Genomic DNA, 13276 nt, shown 5'->3' on the forward strand with positions numbered 1-13276 from the left:
GGATTGTTTCTCACACTGCATTTGCATTAGAGTTCCTCAATTCAGTGAACATGTAATTAGGCCTGTTCTCAGAGGAGATGTACTGGTGTGCATCATCTCAACATGCTGCAGCTCTTCTCGCTCATTCTGGGTATTAAATATCACATATTTGGCATTATTCCTTGAGGGCAAGTGCTGCAAAGTCCTGAAATGCGATCTTTACACAGGGAAGCCCCTGTCCGAAGCCCTCAGCTCAGGTGAGCGAAAGCTTCCCTCCTTTATGAGACGTGTTTGAGAGCAGGAGGAGAAGTGACCAATCAGAGAGCTAGAAGAGCCTGTACCTGAGCAGGTGTGAGGATCTCTTAAGCTGCTCTGTGTGTGTTTGTGTGCAGTCTCTCGGACCTATACCTCCCCCGAAAAACCCTCTTAACACCGAAACACAGGATAAAACACACAGATTATGGAGACTAGAGTTATTCTAGTGCTTTGCTTCGCCAGCCTCGGCGTGTTTTCCGGCGCGCGAGGCGATAAAAAGGACATTTACGCGAAAGTTGTGGATTTGCTGGCTCCAGGTGAAGAGTTCCTCACAGAAGATGCTCTTGTCTCGGCGTTTGAGCGGTTGGAGAACCGTGTGCAGTGTTTCGGTGTGTCGTGTGGAAAGGTAGGTTATGTGCGCACTTTTGGAGAGGTCGAGGTCCAGCGCGCGCCCGCGGCGGCTGAAGGCTCGTGCGCTACACCTGACTGAAGAAAAGTCTCGTAAATTACTGTTAAATGGGCTAAAATACAATCTTACAGAAAAATATGAGCTAAAAACAAAAATTACGAAGGGTTTGGGAAGAATAAATCATGTGTAAGGGAAATAAAGAATCGGTGCTGTTGACAAAAAAAAAAAAAATTCAAAGTGTCGAACAGGTTAAATGTTTAAAGGGGACGTGTGCTTTTTCTGGTCACGAAGTTTTTTTAAGCTTTACACCATTTTAATCGTCTTATATGTAGTCATGTGGTGTGAAAAAAAAATACTTTTCGAGTGTATTAAAGAGACCGTTCATTCAGGACCTGTTGGCCGCTATTGGGGCATGTTGTCACAGCGCGGACCTGTGTGACACATCTGTATTATTTACACTGGATTAGTCTTTACTGTAAAATTAAAACAACTATGAAATGCAAAAACAATTAATTAAACAACAAAAAATATATAAAATCAGATGTGACAACTTACCCCAGCTTGTCAGTTAGCTATGGGGGGAATAAAAACAGGTTTCACTCCCCTTATCATTTTTTCCATTATGGTTTTATTGAATTCACAAAACTACAGAATATGTGTTTGAAACCAACATAACCATCTTGATCACCATATTACTAAAAGGCGTTTGTGTAACTGGACTTTTGACTTTTTAATCAGAAAACAGATTTGCATTACGAAATATATTAGCAACAGTGCAAATTATGAACAGTGACCCCATGGTTTTATAAAATAATCTGATTGAAAACTTTTTGCTGAAATTATCCAGAGATCAGATATTTTTATAGTTTATTTAATCAATAATCATATAGGCTTGCAAGTTTTTTGAAGTGGTGAAACACATAAAACAGCACGTGTACTGTATTTGATACAGACTAATATAAAATTACTATTGTAAAGCGTTAGTAAATTATTGTGGGTCTGCTCAATAGTAAGATACTTAAATCTTTCTTTTTTTGATGACAGTGGTAGTTAACGTGTCCCACAGTTCTACTGTATTCTACTGTAAGAAAGTTTTGTACATTGAACTTTATTACTTTGAAGATCACTTATTTATATGTAATTGGAGATTAGTGTTTGTCCAAAAAAAGTGTTTTTTAAGTGGGTTAAATATTATCTTTTCTATTGTAACTTTTCAAGAGTTTGAGGTTTGTTAGTAGCCACAGATTTCCACAAAAAGGCTGAATGGAATATTATTTTCAAATTAAATTAATTAATCAGTTAAATTCTGACTTAATCTCAGATTCTCAGAATGCTTGTTTAAGGCAAAAACAACAACAAGAGCAACCCATACTTCTCCAGTTGATTGTTCACCATACATTTAATTGTTTTGTATTAAAAGATTTCTGAAATGTCATGTTTACATTTGCAAATGAGTCATTTTCTAATTAAATATGCAATTATTTGCACATATTTCCAGAACATTGATGAAGCCAAGGCCAAAATTCTTGTTTGATTTTGTCAACATATTAGAGTTATCACTTTATCACTCTGAAAATAATGTCAACAGCCTGTTTTTAGGAAGAACATTTTATATAAATGATATACTGTGTAAACAAACCCCTCTGAAACCCTTCAGAATATTAATATGTTTAAAACGGTAAAGTTTGGTGTATGTAAAGCTGCTGGTGTGGAGACTTCTGATTGGGAAAAAAACTAACGGTCTTTAGAGATATAGGCATAAAAATTTGAAATCTACATATGCAAATACATAACGTGCAATAAAATAAACACTTAAATGTGTGTATTTTGGATGTTTTATTTCTGCTAGCTGAAAGAAGACATGTTATGGAACCAAAATTAGCCTAAAATCTCAAAATTGACTTGAAAAAAATTGGCAAGAAAGAAAAAACAATGGTTTTGCCTGTATATTGTCTTTATTTAAATACAAAACAGTTGCATTAAATACAACAATTATATAGTTTCTTATCTAGACTATATGGAAGCTTGTTTCCGCCATGGAATAAAACGATTTAAGATTTTTTTTAAAAGTCTATTCTGACTTTTTTTTTTCAATTTTCAATTTTACAAATGCGAGTTATAACGTAAGAATCGCAAGATATAAATTTGTTTTATATAAAGTTCAATTCTAAAGAAAAAACTCTGACTTTTTTCTCAGAATTGTGAGTTTATATCTCAGTTCTCAAAATTTTGAGTTACATTTTTTAAGTAAAATCAAATTGGCTGTACAAGTCATTTCAACTCTTTTTTTTTAAATCTTGTCTAGTTGAATCTTGTATAACTTAAAGTTGAAATCGTCAAATTATCGATTTGATGAGCTATAAAGTGATGGAAATTACATCTGTTATTTGTTATCTTTTATGTGAAGAAAAGACGATCTACGCACCAACCCAATCAAGCGTTCAGACGGCACACAAAAGCTTGCTAGTAGCCTAAACGCAACAGAAGCGCAATATTTCGTTTTTATTGTGAGTGTACACAAATAAAAAAGAGTTTTTTATTATAGACCCTTTACAGTTTCCAATGATGCATTAGCCTACTCGTATGACCATAAATGACAGAGTATTTTAGGTTGTTTCCGCTGTCATAATGAGACAAAATCACTTGGTAATGTGCCGATTTGTGTCGTGGAAGTCTCATTATAGTCCAGTGATGAAATATGCTTGTCCTGGAAACGGGAAGCCTCCAGTGTTTTCCTCTTTCTCGCTCATCTTTCTGTGATTTCTTATAAAAGTTATCTCAACACTGCTTGCGTGTTCTCGGGGGAGGGGTTTATGTTAATTTTATGTTTGTGATGTCACAAACCCCGGAGGAAGCTTGTGTAGTTCTACCAGCTGTTTGTTGTAGTCCTTAAAAAGTAATTTCTTTAAAAGCAAATATCGTCCTTTGCTTTGAACTTTGAGCGTTGTAACTTTGCAGATGTTGTTTGTGCTCAAACAGCAACATTACACACTAACTAAAGTTAGAAAAGTGAAATCATACTCAACCACCCCTTTAAGTTGTTTCCGCTGCAATAATGAGACAAAATCATTTGGCATTGTGCCGATTTGTGTCGTGGTCCAGTGATGAAATCGGCGTGTCCTGGAAATGGGAAGCCTCAGGTGCAGCTTCACTTGCTGTGAAGTAAATGCCACTTTTTTTCCTCGCTCATATTTCTGGGATTTCTTGAAAAAGCGCAATATTGAACTCTATGCATCCGTGATTATATTGATCGATATCTCTCTCTCTCTCTCTCTCTCTCTCTCTCTCTCTCTCTCTCTCTCTCTCTCTCTCTCTCTCTCTCTCTCTCTCTCTCTCTCTCTCTCTCTCTCTCGCTCTCTCTCTCAGTGTGTGTCAGTGGAGGCTCTCCATCAGCTGTTGAACTACAGCGGCTCGCAGGGGCTCCTGATGGAGGACTTCTTCACCGTGGCTCCTGGATGCTGTTTGTTCCTGAGCGCTCCGGCTGAGACCTGCGGGGCCGTACGCGAGGGCCGATGGGGCGTCGAGACCGATCGCTTGATCCAAACCATCCTCGGCCACGACCACGATCACAACACCTCCACCACCGCTCATCCTCCTCACGGGGACATCACTGAATATGAGGGTTTGGAGAAGCTGTTTCATGATATTGAGAAGTACTATCAGCCCGACACACATGAGGTGTGTATCATTTTTTATTTTCATGTTGTTTAGTGCATGCTCACGGTCAGTGTTGGGGAAAGTTACTTTTAAAAGTAATGCATTACAATATTACGTTACTAAAAAGTAACTAATTGTGTTACTTAGTTACTTTTTATGAAAAGTGATGCGTTACATTACTTTTGTGTTACTTTTTTTCACCTGGGCTGGGTTTGCTCGTTTGTTTTTTAATAACATAAAAAAAAAGTTACATTTTTGGCAAATGTTATAAGCCTCAGGCTGAGGGAAATGCATATTTATATTTAATATATTTATGCCTGTACAGTAGAAACAAACCGTTCTGCTGTTCTGGATTAAAGAACAATATAGGAGAAGGAAGTTCAACACTCTTATTACTAAATCTAATGTCATTTTTGATTATTGGTATGATTAGATTAGACCATTGGAAGGTCAGCAGCAAAGACATTGGTTAATAAATTGAGATTAAATACATAAAGTAGATTTGTGTGATTTAATATAGTTAATTATAAATGTTTTGCGTAAAATTCTGAGGTTGCATTTTACTGTTTTTATTCATTTTGAGGAATACTGAATGTTTTCGTGCAAGTGAGATGAGTAAATGCATGTTCACATTTAGTCTAGAACTGAAATAACCATCATGTTCACACAGCGCACGCACACACACACACACACACACACACACACACAACTCCTCCTCACTTTATTTCTCCCAACATCGGGACAGGAGAGCTGCCTGTCAGTCAATACATGTGAAAAAGTAACTTAGATATTTTGGTGTAAATTGAAAAATAATGTATTACTTTTAAAAGTAATCTGATTACGTAACTCAAGTTACTTGTAATGAGTTTCCCCCGACACTGCTCACGGTGTCATGAATTATGTGGCTGTTGTTCCTTTTTTGGCCATGTGAGGTCCTCAGTGTTTTTCTTTTGTTGTTTTATGCCTGCCACATGTTCTCATTATTATTGATTTATTAGTTTCACCTGAACCTTGTTAAGCTGCCTATTTAAAACCCTGTTGTCTTGAGTTCTTGGCTCAGTCTTGCTGTTATGTTCGACTGGGAATCGAACCCGGGTCTCCTGCGTAGCAGGGAGAAGCACTACCTCGGTGCCACAATGTGGTAGACTTGTAGTCTAGACCGCCTAAACCGAGACCAAGACACTACCAAGACCAGATGGTATCGAGACCAAGACAAGACCAAGACCAAGACCAAGACAGACCAAGTCGAGACTAAGACCGAGACCAAGTCGAGACCGGAGGGGAAAAAAACATTAGTGTTGAAGCTAAGCAATAACTTGTCAAATGTTGTTTTGCATTTGCCTGCCTATCTCTGCTGATTTCAAAGTCTCCAAATGAATCCATTCTGCAACTTTTAAATACATAATTATATTTTTAAAAACGAAATTATAGGCTTAAGTGCAGGATCCGAAAGTTGGTCGTTTTTGTCGCTATGGTTACACACACACACACACACACCGTTGGCGGTGCGCTCAAAGTCATCTGTCAGTTGTGCAGTTACCCAAAATCTCCTGAATGAAGGTAAAACCCATCATGTCACTGATATGTGTTTTTTAAATCAAGTGATCAAAGTGCTCGTTGCCGCTGCGATCAGTAGCGCGGATACAGTGTTTTCTCGCGTGGCTCGCGCGCACCGCACTGTCTTCACTCGGACGCGCGCTTCAATACGTTGCGGATATCGTCGTGGATATTGTAGTATTGTATTGCTCAATCCCCTGACCACTATGTCGGTCTGAGACAGCGAGACCTAGACAAGACCGAGAGGTCCGAGACCAAGACAAGACCGAGACCAAAGACCGTCAAGGCCGTGACAAGACCGAGACCACGTAAAAGTGGTCTCGAGACCGGTCTCGAGACATCACTACAATGTGGTGTATTCAACTCAGAATGCAGAGACAGAGACAGTAACTCAGTTCAAGGGCTTTACTTGAAAAGCAGGGCAAAAGTATCCAACAAGGAACAGGCAAAAACAAAAAGTACAATCCAGGCAAAGCTCAAAGTCCACTATCTCAGTCAGAATCAGTGAATAATCCAGAAGCAGGAGGCAAACTTGTAATCCAAAAAGGCATGTACAGGTTGGTAACAAACAGCAATCACAGGGGGAAAATACTCTGAATAATAACTCATGGACAGTTTTAGGGGGCTTTCACACTGGCAGTTTAGTTCGGAACGGGGCACGGTTCGCATGAAAAATCGCTAATGTGAACGCTGTCATGGGACCCGGGTGCGCACTGGGGTACCGAACCCGAGACTACCTGGAAGAGGTGGTCTGAGTTCATTTGCTCCCGAACCGTGCCGCGGTTCGCGTGAATGTGAAAGCAACACGGACTCGGGTGCACACTTGTTCAGGAAGTAAAGTAACCTGCGCATGCGTTTTTAGCTTATTGTGATGTATTTAGTTAAATAAAACGCTTGTAAGGGATGATTGTGTTGATGATTTACCTTGGATACGAGCGAGAGTGAGCCTGCAGTGTATTCGTGCATTGCGCGTGGAATCAGGGCAACAAAGTTGGAAAAAGTCTCCTAAAAAGAGTCCGTTTGCAAGCAGCAGAAGTCCACCTTATGTGACACACGCACAGTAAACCTGCAGTGTTCACTCAACTGCGCATAATAGCAGCGAATTAATAAAAAAAAAAAAAAATATTGACCCGCGTTCTGTTTTCTATCATGCGCCGTGCACGTTTGCGATGACGTCATCTGCACGCAAACGCACCAGGGTTCGATAGAATCAAGTTGAGTGTGAAACCAGACCAACGCTGCGGGGGACGCCGGAAACAAACGCGCTCGGACCGCAGCAAACGAGCCCAGTGTAAAAGCCCCCTTAGTCAAAACAAGAAAAGAACACAAGACAACAGGGTTTTAAATAGGCAGCTTAACAAGGTTCAGGTGAAACTAATAAATCAATAATGAGAACATGTGGCAGGCATAAAACAACAAAAGAAAAACACTGAGGACCTCACATGGCCAAAAAAGGAACAACAGCCACATAATTCATGACAACGGCTATCTGGAATGTAAAATGATTGCAAAGGCTAATTGCAACTTGTGCTGTTGAGAATGACAGCGAGGCTGGACACTTCATGCTGACGGACACATGTGTCTTGTGCTTCTCGTTTAGCCCTGTGTCTCTCTGAAGGACATCGTGGAGGAGAGCAGTTCTCCTCACGGAGATCATGTGCACGTGGAGCTGGACGCTGTGATGGGGAACGTCCTCTATCACGCTCTGAGAGGAGACTGCATTAAAGCACACGTGTTTCCTGAGCGCCAGTTCTTCCTGGATTACATCTTCAGCCGCTTCGGCTCGGGAAACCTCACGCTTCACGGTATGACTGGCTGATAATCCTCTTTTGACCAAAGCATTTCCATTTCATACCACTAGGCTCAGACTCTATTGAAATAAAACTGAAATAAAATAGAAATATTAGATGGGAAAACCTTGGCAACTACTATATTTTCAGTTTTCATTTTAGTTAAAGTTTAAGCAAGTTTGTCATTATTAGTCGTTTTTAAACCTTTTTATTTCATTTCATTTTTAGTTTTAGATATCTTAGTACAAAAATTATACATGTTAACATTAATTGGAAACTAACTGATATTTTAATTTATTAGTGCTGGGAAACAATTAATCGAGATTAATCGCATCCAGAATAAAATATTGTGTTTACATAATATATGTTCGTGATTCGTAATTGCGACTTTTTATCTCACAATTCTATCTTTCATCTTTTATCTCACAATTGTGTGATATAAAGTCTCAATTGCGAGTTATAAAGTCAGATTAGCGTGAAATAAACTCACAATTGCGTGTTATAAAGTGAGAATTGCGCTGACAGTAACACTCTACTTTATACTTCCCTATCATAAAGTATTTTGTTTTGTCACATGTGTTTTTGTTCTGGTTCATCTGTGATGTAAACCAGTAGCTATTGGCTGATTAGACTGGATGCGCTCTTTGACGTCCTTGTACAAAGAAAAAACAATGATGTGGTCATTAATGTTCTGAACTATTAACATATTTGCACTTCTGATCGTGACTTTTTTAAATAATGTTATTGTTGTCAGATTTTGAAGAGCTTCTAAAGACCTTAAACCTGGGCGGAGAGGAACATGACCATGATCACGATCACGATCACAGGAGGAAGACCAACAAGCAAAGTCTTGCAGAGAGTCATCGGACCAACAGCAGCTGGGACACGGTAATCTACAGAGAAACTCACATATTTACATGTTACTTACTTTTTTTTGCAATTAAATGAATCATTAACATATTTAACTCCCAAACCCAGTTCAGGAAACCCTGTGGTAATCAATCATTAAACAAACAAAGTACTACATTTGAACACATTAACTCAAAACTCACACCATTTCTTTTTTCATTAACTTGGACGAATATGTTATTTCCCAGAATGCATTTCCTGTGTGTCAACCAACCTTTGAATAGCATTTACACTTTTATCATTCAAATTCCAATTCCAGTTTCTGAGGTTTACAAAAACTTACAGCAACATAAAATTGTGGCTTTTCCCTTTTATGGGGCATCATGGGAAATCTTTGCACGCCTCTGAAATCGAATCATTTAGCCGTGGCACTTGACGAAGAGAGCAATCATGTGACTGCGTGAGAAATGATTTGGAGGCCTGTAACATGAAGTGTCAGTGGCGTCCATTAATGTTTATTTCTTTTGATAGATGTTGTGACACGCACTGCATGTTTCATCAGTCCACATAATCAGAGGGAAATAAGCAGTACATATGATCTGAGCTCGTTTTTAATCATGATTAATATTTCCCATTTCTTTAAGCTCACACGCTGTCTAAATAAGACCTGTCATCTGACATCCGTGGAATTAATATTTCAGCAAATAGTTAATTTGAGTGTTTCACGCGTGAATATCAGAGCATCGGCAGCGCTGCGGTGTGAAATGAAATATTAATGCCAACAAATGTTTTATGCATTTGTTGATTTGCATGTGTCCGTGTGGATTATGTTGTGCACACAGGCCTGTTTCAGCGCGGAAGACCTGTGGAGGATCTACGGCCTGAACTCTTCATCACTGACCCGGGATCAGTTCACAGAGCTCAGTCCTGCCCTGATCCAGCAGATCCTCAGCCAAGGCTGTTCTGAGATCAGTCCTACACCGACGAGCCCTGATTCTCTCAGCACCGCAGAGAGTGAGTGACCTGATCAAATTATATATTATATGTTATCATACCAACCTCCTTGAACTACTACAGTCTACTTTGTTGATTCAAATATGCTCATAATGTACCACCATAACAATACGTAATGGTAGAATCGAAGATTGGATAATGAAATATACATGGCTAATAAACATGTACTGTAGGCTAATAAACAATCATATCTCACCAAAAAAATATAAGTGTATGTCAGATATTGCAATCTGACATACACTGAAAAAAAAATTACATGATTATTAAGTTATGACGTGTTTTGACATTTCATTTAATTTGAGAAGATTCAACTCATTTTTTTTAAACTTTTTAATGTAATTTAAGTTGAAATGACCTAAACATCCAAGTTGATTGTACTTAAGCCATTAGAAAAACAATGCTGTAAAAAAAGTTGCTGCCTTAAATGTTTAAGCACATTAACAATAATAATATACTGTATATTATTTATAATGATAATAGAAATAACATTCTAATAAAAATAATAATCATTAATAACATTTAAAGTAAAGTAGATTTGTAAGTATATGCATCATTGAGATAATCATATAGTTTGTATTATTTTTTTATATTTTCATTTGAATTTTGTTGTGGGATTTTTGTTGTTTTTATTAGTTTTTAGGCTATATAGTTTTTATTAATTTAAAAAAGAGTTTCACTTATTTTAAAACATCAAGTTAAACTAGACAAAAATGGGAAATGATGAAACAAAATGAAATAAATAAAAAGTTTTTTTTGTTTTACTTTATTTCTGTTAACATTTATTTAATTTAAAACAAAGCATTTTTCATGGTTTTAATTTAAGTTTTAGTTTTAGTTAAAGGTGCATTGCGCAACTTTTCATGTTAAAAATACCTGTTTTTCTATCCTATACATGCTTAAAGAACTGCCTGATGGGCTGAACGAGCCCTTCTCTGCGCACTGAGATTGCCTCTATAATCCTGTACAGTAAAATATATAAGAGGGATTCGGGCTCGAATTTGAGACTGGGCGTGACGTCATGCGCGTTCACGCTCACCAACCTCTCGCAGGTTTGTGTATTCGCCGGCGCCGCCATTCTCCGCATCAGCGAAGACAACTCGTGCGTCAAAGGTAGAAGATGGATTCAAAGAGACCGGCTCGTAGTCCATTCCAAACCCCAACGCAAACTCCACGTAAAGTAAAGAAAAGAAAAATGTTGTCTAGTGCCACCAAAAGGTCCAAACTGGAGTCAGACAGGCGTCGGAGTCAGACGAGAGTCAACCTCGGGAGGCATTCAACAAATGGAGAGATCTCCGGTCTGCTCTTGGTCTCAAACGGGATCCTCAGTTGGCTTTTTTCTTGATAAAACGGTAAGATATAGCCCAGTCTCTAATGTCTGATACGGCCAATCTATGCATGACAACAAATGACGATGCGTAAAATGTGTAATGCTTTAGCGTAAGCTAGATACGGTTTTACTACCATTGTTAGTGAACAGTAAACTAGGAATTGTGTTCGGAAGAATAGTACAACATGAAACATATCCAATAAAAGATGCGTGTGGTCCATGAGCGTGCACAACTCTGGTTGCAGTTTCGCTTGTCGCCAGAGGGGGCGTAGTTCTGCAAAAACTCAGAGACTTGCGTTTTGCACCTTTAACTATAATAACACTAGTATGTGTCATGGTAGTAATTGTTGTACTGAATTTAACTTTAGGAGAAAATGTGCCTAATTGTAATGGACAATGTCACAATGCAAAAAAAAAAACTGAAAATCTCCAAAAAATAGTTTATATAATAAATAATAGTTTAGTTTAATATTTAAAAAAAAAACCTAAAACTGTTAAAGACCTAAAGATCTCAAAATAAACTCATACAGTATAATTTAATCTCAATTAGTGAAAAAGTGTTGTAAAAGACACCTTTATTTGGAAGTATGAATTGTATTTATTAACCGAAGTGATCTTGTTTTGTGCGCAGGATACGGATACGCCACGCTGGCGAACCTCATCATCTGTCTGATGGCCATGTGTGGGATCGTGGTGCTGCTGTTCTCGGCCTGCACGCGAGTGTTCGAGCTCTGCATCCAGTTCTGCATCAGTCTCGCGGTGGGATCTCTGACGGGAGACGCTCTGCTGCATCTGCTGCCCGCGGTCAGAAAACACACCAACACAGCCTTCATTTTTCAGTTATATACTAGAGTTACTGTATTTTTAGTAATTTTATGATGTTCTTTTATGATTTTTTTAGTATATTTTTATTTGGCTTTTATTTTTATTTTTACTAATTTTAGAACTTGTTTTCAGTTAGTAGTTAAAGGGACAGTTCACCCAAAAATTAAAACTCTGAGAAAACAGCAAGCATTTTTAAAGGGTTAGTTCACCCAAAAATGAAAACTCTGTCAGTAATTACTCTCATGTTGTTCAACCCCGTTCATCTTCAGAACACAAATTAAGATATTTTTGATTAAATCTGAGAGCTGGATCACTCCTCCATAGGCTTCATGGTATTTTTTGTGAGCCTCGGGTGAGTTCACGACTTAGTCTAATAGTGTTCGCAAACACGTCAGTGTACGTCACACGTAGGCTCACTATTGGCCGACGCTGGTCATGTGTGTGATGCGTGTGACGTACACCAGAAGCGCTGCGCTGTTACACTACGAGAACTCACTCAAGGCCCACAGAGAAGGAAATGAAGAGTTGAAGTCGTTATTTTTTTATTTATTTTTTTCGCATAAAAAGTATTCTCGACGCTTGATAAACTTAAGGTTGAGCCACTGTAGTCACTTGGACTATTTTAACAATGTCTTTAAAGTCCCACTCCGATCATATTTTGAGCTATTTTTAAACATTCCCAGTGGTCTTTAAATTATGATTATGCCATTTTTAGCCAAAATCACAAAACCTGTGCCGTTTTCTGGGACTTCGCTTCAGCAGAGCGGCAGTAGCTCATTAGCAATTCGCCTCTGCGTTGTGGGCGGAGCCGTTGGCACGGAGACGACCCTCCCCCTGCCCGTTGCTGAGAGCTCTGTCTCTCCCGCTAGCTTACACCCCCAATACCGGTGGGGCAACAGTATTATATACACGTTGATTATTATTATCCGAAGTTAATCAAAGTTATCACCGATCACCGATCATTATTTCACTCCAAGACGTCGCGTGTGGAGACGCCCAGTGGAGTTACTACGTCACAACTCCAGTCGATTTTAGCCGGCATTTTAGCGTCTGCTACTGATTCACAGCCATTTGAATGTAGAAATACTCAGAAATACAACTTTGAGCTGATTTTTCTCAAGATATGTCCTCTAACATCAGAAAAATGCCACAAGAACATGTTAACACCTAGAAAAACATTATTTTCATCGGAGTGGGTCTTTAATAACTTTTCGGGGAACAAGTTTCAATCCCTTAAGAAGCCTATGGAGGAGTGATCCAGCTCTCACATTTAATCAGAAATATCTTAATTTGTGTCCCGAAGATGAAGGAAAGTCTTACGGGGTTGAACAACATGAGGGAGAGTAAATACTGACAGAGTTTTCATAAAAATTTCAGCTTCATTTCAATTAATAAAAAATATTTGTAATAGTTTTAGTTAACAATAACCACCCTGCTTTAACCTGTGCTGTTATTGTAGAATCGTTTAGTATTCTGACCTTGAAATATCAGTTCATGTCACACTATCATGATTGTATCTTCTTATTAGTACAGTCCATCCCAAATCACGAGGCGCGCTGCCAAACGCAGGTTAGCCTGTATCTCTGAATGCACCTGAAAGGGCAAAGGAGTGTT

At 38.5% G+C, this 13276-nt stretch overlaps 1 protein-coding gene across 1 annotated transcript in view; it reads left to right on the top strand.

Moving 5' to 3' along the window:
- Nucleotides 1–345: 345 nt before the first annotated feature.
- slc39a4 (solute carrier family 39 member 4) overlaps nucleotides 346–13276 on the top strand; it is a 28646-nt gene continuing 15715 nt past the window's right edge. The window contains exons 1-5 of the mRNA XM_056240150.1: nucleotides 346–640; nucleotides 7458–7662; nucleotides 8402–8535; nucleotides 9339–9510; nucleotides 11469–11641. Of these exons, the coding sequence (XP_056096125.1) occupies nucleotides 440–640; nucleotides 7458–7662; nucleotides 8402–8535; nucleotides 9339–9510; nucleotides 11469–11641 (885 nt within the window). The 5' untranslated portion in view covers nucleotides 346–439. The remainder of the gene's footprint in view (nucleotides 641–7457; nucleotides 7663–8401; nucleotides 8536–9338; nucleotides 9511–11468; nucleotides 11642–13276) is intronic.

The sequence above is a fragment of the Rhinichthys klamathensis genome, unplaced genomic scaffold (assembly GCF_029890125.1).
Source record: "Rhinichthys klamathensis goyatoka isolate OS25496 unplaced genomic scaffold, OSU_Roscu_1.1 h1tg000582l_1, whole genome shotgun sequence".
NCBI classification, from domain to species: domain Eukaryota; kingdom Metazoa; phylum Chordata; class Actinopteri; order Cypriniformes; family Leuciscidae; genus Rhinichthys; species Rhinichthys klamathensis.